Below are 18474 nucleotides of genomic sequence, written 5' to 3' on the forward strand. Positions count from 1 at the left end.
AACTGATCCTTGTGGTACGGCGGTGTTAATTGAGTGAAATTGGAATATACATATATATTCCAATTTCATTCAGTTAACACCAGCATGCCACAAGGATCAGTTCTGGTGCCAAGTCTTTCCTCTTCCTTCTGCTTGTGGGTGACTCTGCACTAAGTGACAAGCCAAATGGTTTCCTCTACACCAGGAAGCAATTTACTATGCTGGGTGGTAACCATATAACCAAATTTTGGTGCCTGGTGGTTTAGTGGGTAATTATTGCGCTCCAGTCGGATTGAGCCGGTGAAGGTTTATGTCCAGGGGGTGGTTGGGGTTTATTGTTCACGTAATGCCACTCAGGGATGAGTAAGGCTGGTCACTTTCATCTTAAATGTCAGGAGCAACTTGCCTATCCCTGGACTCCTACGCTTCTCATGGGGCAACGTAGGATTGGATGATGGATGGATGGATTGGTATCGGCGGGGAAAAATTATCTGATAATCGGAATCATATTAGAATCAGCTGTATAAAGATGAAAAATTATAAATGTTTGTTTTACCCAGTGACCCTAGACACTAACATTTATTTCTTCACCATTTTAGGCATGAACTAAGGTTCTAATTATTTTTCAGAGATATGGTCATATCCCACATTCTACTGACTGTTGTCAGTGGTAAAATGCTTGAACTAAAATGTGCAGAATATTCAGAACGTAATATTATATCACTGTGGTTAGAAATTTACTGCAAATACCTAGATAGCAGCCTTATATCATGGAACTGAGGCAGACTGTTATAAACTTGCAAGTCAAAAGGTACACACACACACACACCAGGACTGGACAGAATCTCTAATTGGGTACTGAAGGAATGCGGAGAACAACTGGCGGATAAGATTCACGGTTTAATTGTGTGTTCTCTGGAAGAAGGGAAAGTGCTTCAAGAATGGAAGAGGGCCAGTGTGGTACCAATTTATAATGGAGGATACAAGGAAGAACCCCTGAATTATAGATCAGTGTCCCTGACCAGCTTGGTCACAAATTGTGCGAGAGAATCCTGAAAGATAGATGGATAAAATATCTGGAGAAGATGAACATTTTGGCTGAAAGTCAGTTTGGATTCAAAAGTGGAAGGTCATGTGTTTCCAACTTGTTGAGCTTTTACTCAGGAGCAATTGACGTGCTACAGGAGAGAGAAGGTTGGGTGGACTGTGTGTATTTAGATTTGGAGAAAACCTCTGACAAGGTACCCCACAAGCGACTAATGTGGAAATTGGAGCACATAGGAGGAATGAAGGGAAACCTCGTGGAGTGGATGAGAGGCGTTTTGAAAGGCAGACAAATGAGGACAGGATATCTGGGTGGAGGGAAGTAACAAGTGGAATCCCACAGGGCTCGGTGTTAGCGCCAGTAATGTTCTTGATTTACGTAAATGATATGGTAGCTAGAATGAACAGTTACGCAAGTGTGTTTGCTGATGATGCAAAGATCTGGAGGAAAGTGGAAGTTGAGGAAGACTGTAAAATGCTGCAGGAGGACCTGGATAAGATTCATGATGGAGCTGGATGTGCGAAATGAAATTCAACACACAAAAATGGAAAATATTGGAAATGGGTAAAAGTACCAAGAGGCCAACACTGAACTGTTTGATGGGTAATGGACCAGTCACAAAAGCGAGAGAAGAGAAAGATTTGGGAGTGCTGGTCCAGGGGCCGTACTTATAAAACCTGCATCATAGTTAGGTGAAAGTCAGAAATGTGAGACTTAATGAGCAGTTCATCATAACAAAGTCGAGACTTTGTTAGGTCAAAATCATAAGCATCAGAGATAGCATCTGGTATATGTTGCACCTGCGAGTTTTGAAGATTGAAGAAAAATACCAAAAAAACAGCAGAGAAAAGACGTAACAAAAAATTTAAAATAAATACGATATTTTTCTCAAATGTTTTCATCGAAAAGTCAGCTGATTAATATCATGTTTTAGGAATTATTTATTTACCGCTTTGTTTCACTGTGGACGAGGACATGTTGCCTCACCGCACCATCCTGTAAACAAACACCACCACTGCCACTAGCAGCATGGAGAACTCCAACAGTACGATAGAGAAAAGCACAAGTGGTCGTCACCACTACAGAATTGCATTTTTCCAGTGGCAAGGTAATGCAACATTAAAATAACTCTCATTTCTGGCATGAGAGCCTTGTTCTTGCCGTTGGTGTTGTTAGGGTCCTCCACACCAAATCTGTCACGAAAATTATGCCTGCACGGTCCAAGCGGTATCTCTTTACCAGTTCTGCATCACTTAACTCTTTATGCACATCTTTCCTGTCACGAGAATGCCTTGGTTGACGGTGGCAAATTTATTGTTGTTGTGGTGTGGCGGTCATGTTTACCGTTATGATCGAGTCATAAGCCGCGTCCTAAGCGCTATACCAACTCGGGAGGTGTCTTTAGCTATGACTCAGGTTAGGTCGAACATAAGGAGTTATGACTCACTCCTGTGAATTTAGGACAGACTTTCGCCTTATGATGCAGTCTTAGTGTTTTATAAGTACAGGCCCAGGATATTTTGCCACCTGAAAGACACATTAACAACACAGTTAGAGACATAAAGTCTTGACTGACATGAGAGTAGCATTTCATTACATGGATGAGGAGATGATGAAAAAACTGATAGTGGCCATGATCTGCCCCAGGTTGGAATATGCAGCAGTAGAGTGGTGGTAGGTGGGGGTGCCCATCATCCACCCACTTAGTGTAGTACAAACCCCCCCGTTCTGATATCCACCCGTGGAGGTGCTCTTTAATAGAGGTGAATGAGTTCACCTAGCTAGGCTTAGAGCAGGACATTGTTAATGGGCCAAACTGAAACTTAACAAATTGATCACCGATCTGGCTGGCATTCGATCCTGGGCCCTCGCGCATAATACGCGTGCACGTTACCACCGAGCCAAAGAGAGGATCCCCACATTGCCTCTAAGCAATGCAGGCTTTTATACACCCCATTACAACATCACCCAGCCATTCTTACCTATCAGCTTAGATTTAGGTTGGGTGGGATCACAGATGATGCATCCCCAGCTTGTCAAATAGGCCTACACAATAAACTATACATAGTAGAGCACTGCACAACACATGCCACACTAAGATGTAGACACAACATTTGTGGTGTAGGGAACCTGTGTACTCAGCAACCCCATAGGGGCAGTCAGTGGGTCTGCTGGAACGGTTGAACCAGGATTGAGTAACAGCTACAATAGTGAGTGATCTGAAACAGTGTATTGAGACTCCTGGAATTCAGACCTGTATCCACTCACTTGATATAGAGCTGCTTTAGGTGTCTTCCCTTTCCTCTCTTCCTTCCTCTTCTGTCTTTCTTTCCTTCATTCTTTGCTCGTCCTTGTGCCTATGGGTGACTTTACACTCCCTCTTCTGTCTCTCATTCCTTCATTCTTTCCTCTTCCTTGTGCCTATAGGGGACTCTACACTGAGTGAGAAGCCAAATGATTTCCTGCACACCAGGAAGCCATTTATCACTCTGGGTGGTAACCATGTAACCATATTATGGCACCTGGTGGTTTAGTGGGTAATTAAGGTACTCCAATCAAGTTGAGCCTGTGCAGCTTTATATCCAAGGGGTGGTTTGGTTTTACTGCTCACATAATGTCACGCAGGGATGCGTGAGGCTGGTCACTCTCATCTTAATTGTTAGGACCAAATTGCCTAGCCCCAGGCTTATACGCTCCTCATGGTGCGGCATAGGATTAGATGATGCATGCATGCATTCAAGGAGAGCATTAGCAGTGCTAAATTTTAAGATGGAAATTTGGTAGACCATACAAGTTATGTGATGCAGTGTCAACATGTACCTTTGCAATGACAGCTTGCAATACATGTACATCCCTCACCAAGCACACCATGTGAACAGGCCAAATGAATGTTATTGAAATGTCATGATCTGTAATGCCTGGAACCTGGGAGAGATGAGGATATTTAATTTAGCCATGTTTTTTCTTGCTTTAAGTTGGAGGGAAAGGTGAGTAGCGTGCCAGGGAAGCTGGATATCGTTAAGAGGAGACTGACAGAAGAAGAGAACCGACATGAGCAGATGATTCAGCTGAAGCCGCAGCGTGACCGAGCCAACATTGCCAGGCAGGAACTAGATAGACTAAAGTAAGTGTGTTTTCTGAAATAAGATAGATAGGTAGATAGATAGATACAGTACTTATATTTTCAACAATGCTTTCAGCTTCATTTAACGTTTTACTGTTTGTGATAAGATTGCTTACCTTGGTTAAACAGAATTGTTTAATGGTAACCATAATAAAATTGTAAAGTTTCCAAGCTGCCCTCAGAGGATTAAGGAGGAGACTGTACATGCTGTATGTATGGAGAACATCAGGCAACCAGTTCATTAACCAGCAGAAGCACCCTTCCTGCCTATACAGTTTGCATTGATTCTCTCTGTCACTAAAACTGAAAGTAGTCCAGTTGCTGTCCAAACAACCATATCTGTGTTTCCCTTAATTGACATCCATGATACACAGTTTTTACTAAGTTTACTCACTGTGGTATTATGGATATCTCTTCTTAAGGGGGTTCCAGGTTGATGATGATGATGATTGCATGAATGCTCAGCAGGTTGGGAGCCTCACATGTCTTCTTTTATGGGTTCTTTCTTTCTTTCCTCCTTTTTTTTTTGCCTGAAACTATAGCTAATGAGAGTTGGTCTATACCAGAGGACCTCCTGTCATTTTTGTCTCAAACCAACCGCAGTCTATGTTTCCTTACACACACCCTCCTGTAGATACTCCCCGACATATCATACCACTATTTGATTGGTCTTCCTCTACCCCAGAATATTTCTTTTCATATTTTTCACAGAATTAGTCTTAAGACCACAGTCTTCATATTTCCTTAAATTTTTGCAGTTATTGCACCGTGTCACTTCAGAATCACTTCTGAGGTAATTTATTTCAATATGTCTCATTCTTGATTATCAGTTTCTCCTTTCACTGAAATATCCATTCTAGGTAATTTCAGTGTTCATCACCATCCACCCCTCTCCCAGTGACAACCAAATGAGATTCATGGAACCATTATCCAATTCACTATTCATTTCTATAACATCTTTGGCCCTTCCTTTAATTTTATCTTGGTTGAACTTTACTGCTCATCTTCTAAGCCCCACCTTTCCTTCCTCACTGAGACTTGGCTGTCCGAGGGAGTCAACGGCAAATCCTTCTCTGTATCTTCCTAACACCACCTTGCTGTGGTGTTAGGTGTAGTAATCATAGGGGCATTTGTCTTCTTAGTGTAATAGGAAAAGTATATGGTAGGATACTTATTGACAGAGTTAGAGAAATAACAGAGGAATTAGTTGGAGAAGAACAGGGAGGTTTTAGGAAGGGAAGAGGTTGTGTAGATCTTTAGTGGAAAAGTTTCTAGGGAAGGGAAAGAAGTTGTATGCAGCCTTCATGGATTTGGAAAAAGCATATGACAGGGTGGATAGACAAGGATTGTGGAAAGTATTAAGATGGAGTAGATGGGAAGTTATTGAAGGCCATGAAGAGTATGTATGAGGGTGCTAAGGCTGCAGTGCATGTGGATAGTGAACTGAGTAAATTTTTCAATTTGGAGGTTGGATTGAAACAAGGATGTGTCATGTCTCCATGGTTGTTCAGTCTGTATATGGATGGGGTTATAAAAAAGAGATATAAGGTAGGGCAGTGGATGTTGGAGTGACCCTAGTGAGAGAGGGCAGTGTTTGGAAACTCCCTGTACTGTTGTTTGCGGATGATAATGTGTTGTTAAGTGAAGACAAAGGGAAGCTGCAAGGCTTGGTGGATGAGTTTGGGAGTGTGTGTATGAAATGGAATTTAAAGGTGAATGTAGGGAAGAGTAAAGTTATGGTCTTCGAGAGAGGTGAAGTCAGTGAATGTACAGTGAGGCTGGATGAGGAGGAAATGGAAAATGTGAGTATGTTTAAGTACTTGGTAGTGTGATGAATAAGGATGGAAGTTTAGAGGGTGAAGTGCTTGAAAGGGTGCAACATGGAAGAAGGGTTGCTGGTTCCTTGAAGGCAGTGATAAGAAACAAGGAAGTGAGCATGGAAGTGAAAAAGCTACTACATGACAGTATTGTGATAGCTGTAACGTATGGAAGTGAAGCTTGGACTTTGTTGGAGGCGCAGAAGTCAAGAATAAGAGCAATGGAATTGAGTTATTTGAGAGGTGCATGTGGAGTCACATGGAGAGAGAGACTGACAAATGAGGAAGTGAAGGAGCGTTGTGGTGTGGATATGGATGAGATACGAAGCATTAGGAGAAACACACTGAGGTGGTTTTGTCATGCGGAGAGGATGGAGAGCGAGAGACTGATGAGGAGAGTGTATGTGAATGAGGTGGAGGGGGGGAGAGGGAGGGGGGGCCAAGGATGAGATGGAGGGATGGAGTGGAGAGGTATATGAGAGGTGGGTGTGAGCTGGGAGCAGGGCAATGAAATGGTTGGGGACAGAGCGACATGGAGGCGATTTGTTTGTGGCCACCCCTTACGGGATTAAGGCATCTGGCCATAGACAGATAGATAGACCACCTTTCTTCTTCTAAACCTCACCTTCCCCTCCTTACTGAAACTCAGCTGTCTGAGACAATTGATAGTAAAACCTTCACTGTATCTTCCTACTTTTTCCACATTTATTTCAAGCCAAGGGTGGTGGTAATGTGTATGTATTCAGCAACATATCTTACTCTTGTGTTCATGAACTTGAATCCTCTGAATTCCTTACACTCTAGCTTCACCTGTCTTGACAGTCTCTGACTAAAGATACATATACTTATCCCATAATTCTTTTGACTGTGGAAAATTCTTTGACTATTTTACTACCCGGACGGAATACATTCTACCAGTTTCTCCTTTCTCTGAAATATCTATTTGAGGTGATTTCAGTGTTCCCCACCACTCTTTGGCTCTCCTCTATATTCACTGATCCATCTGGTTAACAAGCTTACATTCTGTCCTTAATGACTTAGAGCAGCTTGTATAAGATGCCTCCCAGAAGTTCCCAAAATTTGAAAACAGGGCTGAAACTGCTTGTTATATAGTGTGTGGATTCTAGGTGGCAGGGCATGCACCCTTTGTTTGCTAGTGTGCCAAGTGGCGTTGTGCAGGGTGGATACGTTTGCTGCATGTGTGTATTTTTCTATTGTTGTGTTTGGGTTAAGTTGTGAATTTTATTATCTCAGAAGTGGAGGATCTAAAAGAGCAGTGTGTGTGCATCAAGTTCTGTGTGAAACCTGGGCGGTGTCCTCCCTGCTTTCAAATTTTGGGAAGTTTTGGGTAGCACTTAGTACAGTGCCCTTCCCATAACCCTAGCTGTCATGGAGAGTTCTAACATTCTCAGTCTTTTCCTTGCACCTAATCCATCTGCCTACTCTGTTAATTTTTTCTCTCCATTGGCCTCCCGCAAACACAACTGTATCACCTTAACCTGTCGCCACGGTAAGGCCTGCGAACCTTCCCAAGAAGCAGTGGCTATGGCACTTTGGAGATGCTGAATGGGAGGCCCTCAGGCCATACTTCTTTGATTGTCCCTGGAATGATTACTGCTTCCATGGTCGAGCCATCTGAGTGTGCGTCGCACATTGCTAAGATAACAGTACTCTCTCAGGCATGGAACCATACATTCCATTCTCATGTCCTTTTACTAACACACACACACACACACACACACACACACACACACTGATAGGAGTAGATAAGATTGACCGAGAAGATCTGTCTGTGTGAGTTATGAGAGCAACAAGAGGACACTTAATGAAATTGAAGAAGTCAAGCTGCTTGAAGGATATCAAGAAATATAGCTTGCCTTATAGAAGTATAGACTTATGGAATGGCCTGGACAAAGAGATCGACCAGTCTAAAAACTTAATGAGTTTAAAGCTAAATTTGACGTACTGAGAAACAGCGATGGAAACCCACAAGCATAGCACATTTTGTGTATATCACAATTAGGTATATTAGGTAAATACATAAATATTTGGAATGACTTAGACAAAGAGGTGGTGCAGGAGAAAAACATTCATGTGTGTAAAAGTAGACTAGATAAATGTGGATACGGAGACAGGACAACACGAGCATTGCTCAATTCCTTTATACTACAAATAGGTAAATACACACACACACACACACACACACACACACACACACACAGGAAAAAAAAAAAAAAATTGTTTAATCATGCTTGCTCTAATGCTGTCTACAACAAGGAGGAAGCCTACAAGAGGTACCAGTGTCAACCCACCCCAGAATCTCTCTCTCTCTCGTCACTAGCCTATTATGTCCCGTTTTTTTTTTTTTTTTTTTTTTTTTTTTTTTTTTTCACAGATCACTAGCCTATTATGTCCTTTTTACCCCCCTTTTTCTCTCTCTCTCTCTCTAGCAACATGGCTAAGTCTTTTCTGTCTGTTCTTCACTTTGCTAAGAATTATTTCACTCATACTAAATGCTCTGAACTCCTTGACTGATACTTCATACTCCTTCTGGCACCTTGCCAAAAACCTTTCTAACAACTTTATTCATCCTCCATCCCTCCTCCTTTCTACTCTGATGGTTCTGTATCTGTTTCTTCCACTGAAAAGTCAAAATTCTTTGCTCAGACTCACTTCCAAGTTCCATCTTCAATGATTCTGGTGCTGTGTCTCCATCTCTTCCCCCTCTCTGACTTTCTCATGACAGATATTGAAATTTCTTCACTTGCTGCACTTTCTGATCTCACTGCCTTCAGTACTAGCAAGGCATACAGGCTTGATGGGGTCCTTCCTGTTGTTCTTAAGAACTATGCTTATGTGCCAACACCTTGCCAAGGTAAAGTCTTTTGCAGTTGTCTGTTGACTTGTACCCTTCCTTCTTGCTGGAAGGTTACTCTCATTCAGCCAGTCCCACAGAATTTTGACCATTCCCAGCCCTCTAACTCATCCAATTGCTTCAGCATCGTGTATCACCAAAGTTTTTTATTCTCTTAACCTTTTTTTTTTTTTTTTTTTTTTTTTTTTTTTATATATATATATATATATATATATATAACCACCATTCCTATCATTACCCTCTTTCTGGGCTTCCTCTTTTCTGGACTTTGGCAAACGCTTTGTCATTGGACTTGACGTCTCAAAAGGTTTTCAACCAAGTCTGGCATAAATCCTTAATTTCCAAACTGCCCTCTTACAGTTTCTATCCTTTGATCTTCATCTCTAGCTTCCTTTCTAGTTATTCTGTAGTCGCTGCTGTAGACAACCATCATTCTTCTTTACAGCCATCATTAATGGTGTTCCTCAGCATTCTGTCCTGTCACCAACTTTCTTTCATCAATTCACTGTCTAAGCTGTACATCTAACCTGGTCCACTCATATGCTGATGACTCCATCCTTCACCTTTCCATCTGCTTCTTGCAGCATCCATCACAGCTATTACTTCAACAAACATAGGATGAGGCTATGGCACACCTAATTTCTGACTCCGCCCATATCACTGATTGGGATAAAAATAGCCTTGTTTTTAATGCATCCAAAATTCAATTCCTGCACAGTTCAGCCTGCCAAAATATTCCTCAGGTGTATCCTAAATGTTTAACAGTATCTAACTCAATCCTGCATAATCTTTCAACATACTTGTGGTTTCATTCTCTCAGGATTTCTCATGGAATGATCATATTACTTCTTTTGCAAAATCTGCTTCCAGGAGATGAAGTGTACCTTCTTTGCCCCTACACAGTTGTTCCCTTTATACATGGGGTTTATTGGTCCCTGTTTCATGTACAACTCTCACATTTGGAGGGGTTCCCCACATACAGCTCTTGTCAACAGGGTGGAGTCAATGGCTTTTCACCACATTATCTCTCCTCCACTTAATGAATTCCCACAACTTCTCTCTTCACAACACTGCTGCATCTTTATAATCTTTTCTGTCATTACTTCAATGGTCATTCTTTTCATAACTGTCTGCTTGCATTCCCCCCCTCAATTATGGCTTGCTCATATCCCCCGTCAGGCACGAGACTCATCCCTTTTCTCTGCAGCTGTCTGATGCAAAAGTGAACTGATACTCTCAGTTTTCCATTTGTGTCATAGTTCAGCATAGGAACTCTCATCCTCTGTCTGTATTTCCTGCTGCCTATGGCTTCCAGTCTTGTAAATGCAGTGTGTCCAGGCATTTCAAAATGAATGAATCTTGAATTTAGCTCCGTTTTATTTATTTTTCTCTTGTAAGGAATAATTTGCAGGCTTCTAGCTGTTGGTTCCTTTTCCCTTGCATTAAAACACAAGAAGAAGAAGAAAAAACATCTGAATCAAAAGTGCAAACAGCTCCCATTACCTCTTACTAACCAGCTCTGGAACTGTCTCCCTCTGTCTGTATTTCCTGCTGCCTATGATCTCCAGTCTTTCAAACGCAGTGTGTCCAGGCATCTCAAAATGATCGGATCTTGAATTTGGCTCTATATTGTATTTTGTTTTTCTCTTGGAGGGAACTGTTACTGCGGGCTCATGGCCTTTGGTTCCTTCTTCCTCGCATAAAAAAAAAAAAAAAAAAAAAGGCTCGGAAATTGCTAAGCGACATCCAGAGGCAGTTCTGGTATAGGAATAAAGAGATTGTTCTCACACTTTATAACTCCATAATGCAGTGGCTTTAGTTTATGAGATGTAGTTCTGGTCACCTACACTTAGGACAGGCATAGATTGGCTTGAAAAAGTCCAAGCTAGAGCTACAAAGCTTTTTTCATTCATCTGGAGATAATTATCAGGATCACATGAGGGCTGTGGGACTGTTTCTATTAGAATCTTGTAGACTATAGGGTCAGCTCATTGAAATATTTAAAAATGGTTGGTGGGGGCACTCACCATCCACTCACTCAATGTGGTGCTGCTTGAGGGTGCCTGCCTTTTCCTCTCTTCCTTCCTTCTTTCCATCCTTCCTCTTCTGTCTTTCTTTCCTTCATTCTTTCCTCTTCCTTCTGTCTATGGGTGACTCTGCACTGAGTGACAAGCCAAATGGTTTCTTGTACACCAGGAAACCATTTACTATGCTGGGTGGTAAGCACATAACCAAATTATGGCACCTGGTGGTTTAGTGGGTAATTAAGGTGCTCTGGTTGGATTGAGCCATTGCAGATTTATATCCAAGGGGTGGTTGAGGCTCATTGCACATGAAAATGCCACTCAGGGATAATTGAGGCTGGTCACTCTCATCTTAAATGTCAGGATCAACTTACCTAGGCCTGGGCTGTTACACTCTTCATGGGACAACACTGGATTGGATGATGAATGAATGAATGAATGGGTTTAGCAATCTTCACCACAAAAAGTTGTTTAGTCTTACCATAAACTCAGCATGCAACCATGGTTGGAAGCTGGGATAGAAAAGATTTACCACCAGCATTTGTGAAAGCTTGTTCACTTATGAGATCTGCTCCACTTGGGACAGACTCCCCATGGATGTTGCAAATATCACTACAGGAGAGAAGTTTTAAAGAAACCTCCGTAGGATATGGCACATTAGAATGAGTATGTAATGAGTATGCATTCCCAAGCAGAAACTAAGTACAGTATCTCCTTGGTATGAACTACAAGGTCTTTTCCTCGTAACTCTGTAACTTGTCAGAACTTGCCAGTAACTTTTTTGCTTATATAGGGAAGTTGGTGGCAACACTGAAATGTAAGACATGTTATATGAGGTGCTGAATTCATTACTGGGCTAAGTGCCAAAATGGCCACCGAGCACCTACATGCACCAACAAGTAGCTAACCCATCCCTCTATACGTTGGAAGTAAAAAAGTGCTTAGAAACAAGAGGGGTCAAAATCCTGGTTAAGTAGACGTGTGTTGCACCGTCACGGCATGCAGCAAAAAAAAAACATCCGGTTTCGCACTAGTGCTCAAGGCTGGCGACAGGGTCCAGAATTCTGTCAGCTGTATGGTGGCATTTCCTATGAGTTTAGCCTGTCCTGTGTTTTTTATGTCGACTTCCCGTGGTGTTGAAGGAAATGTGAGAGTATTACCGTTATATCCCAGCCCCTTTCCATAACCCCCTTGAAGCTGACCAATCAGATAGTCAGTTTGCATTGCAGCTACCAAATAAGCTGACCCCTGACGCTACTCCCACCAGCAGCTGTGGAGGGGAGAGGAGAAGGGACAGTATTGTTCTCTCACCCGCATTGCCTGCCATTGTGGATTAATATATATTTTTTTTTAATTCAGGTTACGTTTTTTTTTTATCATTCAGGTTACGGGTTTTCTAATAATGTCCTAATACATTGAATGCTGTCTTACTTTTTTATTATTATCAGCAATATAATAATTTATTATGTTTTTCTTGATGTTTGTGATGTGATTTGTGTTTATAGATGGTTAAAAACTCCGAGAAAAACACGCACAAAGTTTCTGACCTTTAAACTTCTATTATTGTGAAAATAATAATACCGGTACTTATGTTAAAGAACTTTGATTTCTTTCCACACTATGACACTCCTGGGACATCATGCTAATATATTATTGACTTCATATGATGTATTTCTGTAGTTATTAGTAGGATAAAAATATTTTCTTAGCTGATCAGTCCAGCAGTGGGGGGCAAAATTTTATTTCTTCACACGATATCATCATAATTAATGACAGATAGCACAAAATACAGCTTATTACAGTAAAGAAAATACCATAAGCTACATTTAAAAAACAACACACATCAAAATAACACAAGCGGTTACCAAGATATCAAAGTTTTTAAGTCGCCAGACTATAAACGCATTTTCTGGCGTTTTGTGGTTTTGGCGCTTAGCCCGGTAATGAACTCAGTGCCTCATATACAGTACATGACAGTGATTCTTATGTTTCCACAAATGCTGATTTTGGTTAATGGACGGGCACCTGTAATACATTGCACATGCAAAGCAAGATTTGCTCTCTTTTTATTTGTATTTTATTAGCTTATCTGTATTACAGTGCCTAATGATGTAGCAAGTTCTTCTTATTTCCAGGTCTCAGATGGAAATAGACATGAATGAACTAAAGAAAGTTGGATTAGAGCTGGACAACAAACAAGAGTTCTTGGATGTGACCATGAGTGATGAGGAAACTGCTCGTCGAATCCAGTCAGATGTTATCACCATAGAGAACCACCTCAGAAGAATGAAGGTTCTTAGGGATCAGACTGAAGACCTCCAGGCAACTCTGGGTAACATTGGTATGTATAATTACATTGGTGTGTTTAATTACAGTATAGCACACCTCCGTTTTCGAGTGGAGTTAATGTTATGGAAAGTGGAATGGATAACAACTCATTGGATACTTGTTGAGAAGAGCTGTATGTGGGGAGCTTCCCCACACACAAGAGTTGTGCTCTATACAGGGGTGAATAAAACACGTGTAGAAAGTCAACAACTTTGCAGAGGTAAGGAAGGAATGGAGTTGGTTTAGCACACCTATTCCAGCTTCCAACCATGATTGCACGTTAAGACTAAACAACTTTTTGTGGTGAATATTGCTAAACCCATTCATTCATTCATCATCCAATCCAGTGTTGTCCCATGAGGAGCGTAACCGCCCAGGGCTAGGTAAGTTGGTCCTGACATTTAAGATCAGAGTGACCAGCCTCACTCATCCCTGAGTGGCACTGTCATGCGCAGTGAGCCTCAACCATCCCTTGGATATAAACCATCAAAAATTGTGAGGGACAATTTGAACGCTCTTCATTTAGCAAGACGAGTATATAAAGACTGAATTGGGGGAATGTTTGGCTAGGGCTCTGTGGCACAACATACATTCGAGTGACTTAAAACGACATCCAAAATGGAGATTAAGTCTTTTACAAAAGAGATGAGAGTCATGAATGGCTTGGTCCTGGAATTGTAATAGGTAGAGATGGAAAACAAATTATGGTGAGACACGGCGGTGTCTACGTGTGAGTGCACGTGTGTCGTCTGGCACGTGCTCCAGAAGAAAATACTACAGTTGGGGATGGCGTCACTAGTGATGAGAAGAACAGTGTAGTCCAGGAGAAGCTTAATGACGATTCTTCACAAGTGTTGAATGACCATCCACCAGATGATGAGTCGGAAAATGATGCAGTTCTGGATAATCAGCCTCCCACAGTTTCTCATCCGGTTACTGAACCTCCCAAGGTTTCTGTTGGCGGAGAGTTGGTGACTGGAAGGATTGAGTCGGGTGGATAAAGCCACTGAAGAGTACAAACACTGCTACAATTTGGAGAGGGACTCTGACAGCAGTATTGATTGGGTGGATCTGCAAAATGATTTTAGCACATGGGAAGTAGTTGATGATGACGCAGAAATGCTTGTTCTTTTTAACTCTGAGGACGTATTATGCACCAAGGGAAACGAAATTACAAACTGGCAGAATAATGATGTGTATGAGGAAGTAGATGATGTTGGGCGAGATGCCATGACGGTTCGATGGGTTGTGACGGAAAAAATGAAAAACAGAAAGCCGATTGGTAAAGCCTGTTTAGTCGCCAGAGGATTTGAGGAAGACACAGTGGATCTCTGGAAAGACTGTCCTACATGCTCAAAAGAGGCTGTGCGTTTGGTACTTGCTTTTGACTCCACCAACCAATGGGATTACCATGCTATGGATGTGAAAGCTGCCTGTCTGCAAGGTAATGACATTGAGTGAGTTGTTTATTTATGTCCTCCTCCTGAATATGCAAACGGTAAGCTGTGGAGACTAAAGAAAACAGTTTATGGTCTTTTTGATGCTGCTAGGCATTGGTATCTGCGTGTAAAAGATCAGTTGTTGAGTCTCAGAGCTAAAGTGTCATCTCAGGATTCAGCGCTGTTCTCTCTCTCTCTCTCTCTTTTTGTGTGTGTGTGTCCGACTTCTGGGCATAGGCTTCACAGCCTGCTCTCAAGCCCCAGTAGTCCTCCTACATACCATACACCTCTCTACATGTCACCACTTCAGCGCTAACACCCACCGTCCATATTGAATACATTCTAGGGCTGTCTCATACAGGACTGTGGTGTATTGGTATTAGCGGGGGTGCTTTTATGACATGTCGGCGGGTTATCTGGTAGATCAGGAAAGTCTGCTTTTATGAAATTCAAATCCTTAAACTGTTCCTTGCCCCAGCCGGGATTCAAACCTTGGAGCAATAGTGGCAAAGTCGAAGGCATGGTATGCAATTATGTCGATGATTTCCTTTGGGCTGGTACACATAAGTTTGAGCAGCAAGTGATAAACCGTTTGAGCCAAATATTCCTCATCGGCAGTTCGGAATCAAAAGTTTTCAAATACGTTGTTCTAAATGTTGTCTCCAACATCGATGGCAGCATAACGCTTGACCAGTTCCAGTACGCTTCATGTTTGAAACCAGTCATGCTGAGCAGACATCGTGCAGCAGCGAAATCAGGAGAGCTGTCCGAGTCTGAGAAAACGGAGTACTGAGCGTTAATTGGACAACTCAATTGGATTGCCACACACACTCGACCAGATATGGCCTTTGATGTGTGTGAGTTGAGTATGACTAGCAACCGAGCTACCGTGGCGGATTTGCTTAGGCTCAACAAGGTGATCGCAAGGGTGAAGACTGACAACATGAAGCTGTACATTCCAAGAATGAGGCTGCTCGATTAATATTATATAGAGTGCTTTTCGGATGCCTCTTTTGCCAACCTTGTGGGCAGTGGGTCTCAGGGAGGTTTTGTGATCTTCTTGTGAGATGCTAATGAGGTGAGATGTCCCATATTCTGGCAGACTAGAAAGATCAGGCAGGTTGTCAAATCTACTTTATCTGCTGAAGCGTTGGTGCTGCTTGAATGTGCTGAGACTTCTGTATAACTCGCCGACATATTGCTTGAGGTCTCTGGATGTGGAAGTTTCAAGATCAAGTGTTTCGTCGATAACAGGAGTCTGGTGGACGCTCTTTACTCCTGCAGGAGTGTTGAAGACAGTTGATTGTGCATTGATATTGTTGTATTACAAGATATGTTGGAGCGAGGGGAGATTGATAAAGTGTCATGGGTGGATACATCACAACTACTGGCTGACTGTTTCACCAAGAACGGTGCCTCGACCGAGCGGCTGTGTGCAGCAGTCAGCCGAGACTAGAAGGCTTATAGTACTTCAAGGAACACCACTTATTTGTATGTGGTTATAGATTGGGTCTTAATGGTACTTAGACAAAAGTCTGTGTATTGGATACATATTGTGTATAGGACACCAATAATCCATTCAGCTTTGTCCTTGGAATCTTTCATCAAATTAAGAAGAGAGGACGAGAGTGTTAGTGCATATTGCTGTTAGTGTGTGTGTGCGCACACACTTGTTACGTTGCAAGTGGTGACATCATTGGAAGAGTCTTGCGGTATGCAGGTGGAGCCCGCTTAGTAGGAGGTGTGAGGCCGGTGAGTGCGGTTGTTTCGCATTCCAACAGCGGGGATGTTAAAGATGCATGGAGAGAGCATTATAGCCAGTTGTTGAATGAGGGATTTGGGACCGGGAAGGTTTGGAGCCAGCAGATCCAGTGTTTGGCCCTTGGCCTTTGATTGACGCTGCTACTGTCAGTGAGGCAGTAGGCAGGATGCAGGGGTGGTAGGCAGCAGGTGTGTCTGGGTTGACTGCCGAAATGTTGAAGGCCTCAGGAGATATAGGGGTAAGGTTAGTCACTGACCTGATAAATATGATTATATATGAGTGTGTTGTCCCAGATGATTGGTTGAAGAGTGTAATTGTAAATGTGTACAAAGAGAAGGGTGATGCTCTGGAAAGAGGAAATTATAAAGGTACAGTATAAAGCTTGTAGATCAGATAATGAAGGTAATGGAGAGAGTTTTAAAAGGTATGATTAGAAAAAGAGTGAATATTTATGAGATCCAGTTTGGGTTTATGCCAGGTAGGGGGACCACTGATGCCATATTCATTGTTTGACAGCTTCAGGAAAAATATAATGGGAAGAAAAGGGATCTGTATTTTGTTTTTGTTGATATGGAAAAGGCCTTTGACAAAGTCCCTAGAGAGGTGGTGAAGTGGACAATGAGAAAGCTTGGGTTGGAGGAGTTGCTGGTTAGGGTGGTTATGGCCATGTATGTGGATGCTCACACCCAGGTAAGAGTGAATGGAGATTCGAGTGATGAGTTTGCCATGAATGTTGGTGTGCATCAGGGGTCAGTTTTGAGTCTCATGTTGTTTATCATGGTACTTGAAGCCCTCTCACATGACTTCAGAAATGAACTCCTGTGGGAGATGTTGTATGCTGATGATTTGGTGTTGATTGCAGAGAATGAAAAGGAGGCGCAGGAAAGGTTTAGGAAGTGGAGAGATGGTATGGGGCACAAGGGCTTAAGGGTAAATGCAGATAAAACAAAAGTGATGATATCTAGGGTTGGTGGCGGTACAATGAAGAGGGAGTGTGGCCATGTGCAGTTTGCCACAAGGGCGTGGGAAGTAATTCCATCTTGTGCGGTGTTTGTGATAAATGGGTGCATAAGAGATGTAGTGGTATCAGAGGTAGACTGCGAGATAATGCTGATTTTATGTGTACGGTGTGTCGGGGTGAGCAGGTGGAGATTGTTAGACGTGAAAGGATTGAACTTGCTGGTGAATCCCTTTAGCGTGTGGAAGAGTTTTGTTATTTGGGAGACATGTTGTGTGCTGGAGGTGGGGCTGGAGCTAGAGCTCTGTGGCTAGGATGAGAAGTGGTTGGAAGAAGTTCAGGGAGCTCTTGCCTCTCCTGACATTGAGAGGACTCTCCCTACGTGCTAAGGGGTCTTTGTATGCAACATGTGTTAGGAGTGTAATGCTGTATGGTAGTGAGACCTGGGCAGTGAAGGAGGAAGATATTCGTCGGCTCAGACGTACAGAAATGACAATGATTCGGTGGATGTGCAGTGCGTTCCTGCATCCAAGGCCTGGAGGGGCTGGGTTTACGATGGAAGAGTTGAAAAGTATTGGTGTTGTGATGAGGAGAGGTAGATTGAGATGGTTTGGACATGTGGAGAGGATGGGGGATGATAATTGGGTGAGGAAGGTAATATTGGGGGTGGGGTTATGAGGGGTAGACCGAGAAAGACATGGGACGAGGTCATTAAGTGTGACCTCAGGGTTAAGGGACTGAACAGGGAGACTGCAATGGATCGTGCAGTGTGGAGAGCCGCCATTAGGTGACCAAGGCTGACACATGCAAGCATTTGGAGCCTTTAAAAACGAAAACTATAAAAACGAATGGGAGTGTGTAGAAATTGAGTTTCACTTACATCTCTTTATTAGTAACAGGTGGTAGGTGGGGGCGCTCACCATCCACTCACTCGATGCAGTGCTGCTTTGGGTGTGTGCCCTTTCTTCCTTCCTTCCTCTTTTGTCTTTCTTTCCTTCATTCTTTCCTCTTCCTTCTGCCTATGGGTGACTTTACTCTCCCTGTTCTGTCTTTCTTTCCTTCATTCTTTCCTCTTCTTTCAGCTTATGGGTAATGCTACACTTAATGACAAGCCATATAGTTT

At 42.5% G+C, this 18474-nt stretch overlaps 1 protein-coding gene across 1 annotated transcript in view; it reads left to right on the forward strand.

Annotated features, from left to right (window-relative positions):
- rad50 (DNA repair protein rad50) overlaps positions 1-18474 on the forward strand; it is a 120772-nt gene that overhangs the window by 52852 nt on the left and 49446 nt on the right. Inside the window, exons 16-17 of the mRNA XM_080265983.1 lie at positions 4000-4148; positions 13000-13205. Of these exons, the coding sequence (XP_080122109.1) occupies positions 4000-4148; positions 13000-13205 (355 nt within the window). The remainder of the gene's footprint in view (positions 1-3999; positions 4149-12999; positions 13206-18474) is intronic.

Source organism: Coenobita brevimanus, chromosome 18 (genome assembly GCF_032717465.1).
Source record: "Coenobita brevimanus isolate Jiangsu-jjx chromosome 18, ASM3271746v2, whole genome shotgun sequence".
Lineage (NCBI taxonomy): Eukaryota > Metazoa > Arthropoda > Malacostraca > Decapoda > Coenobitidae > Coenobita > Coenobita brevimanus.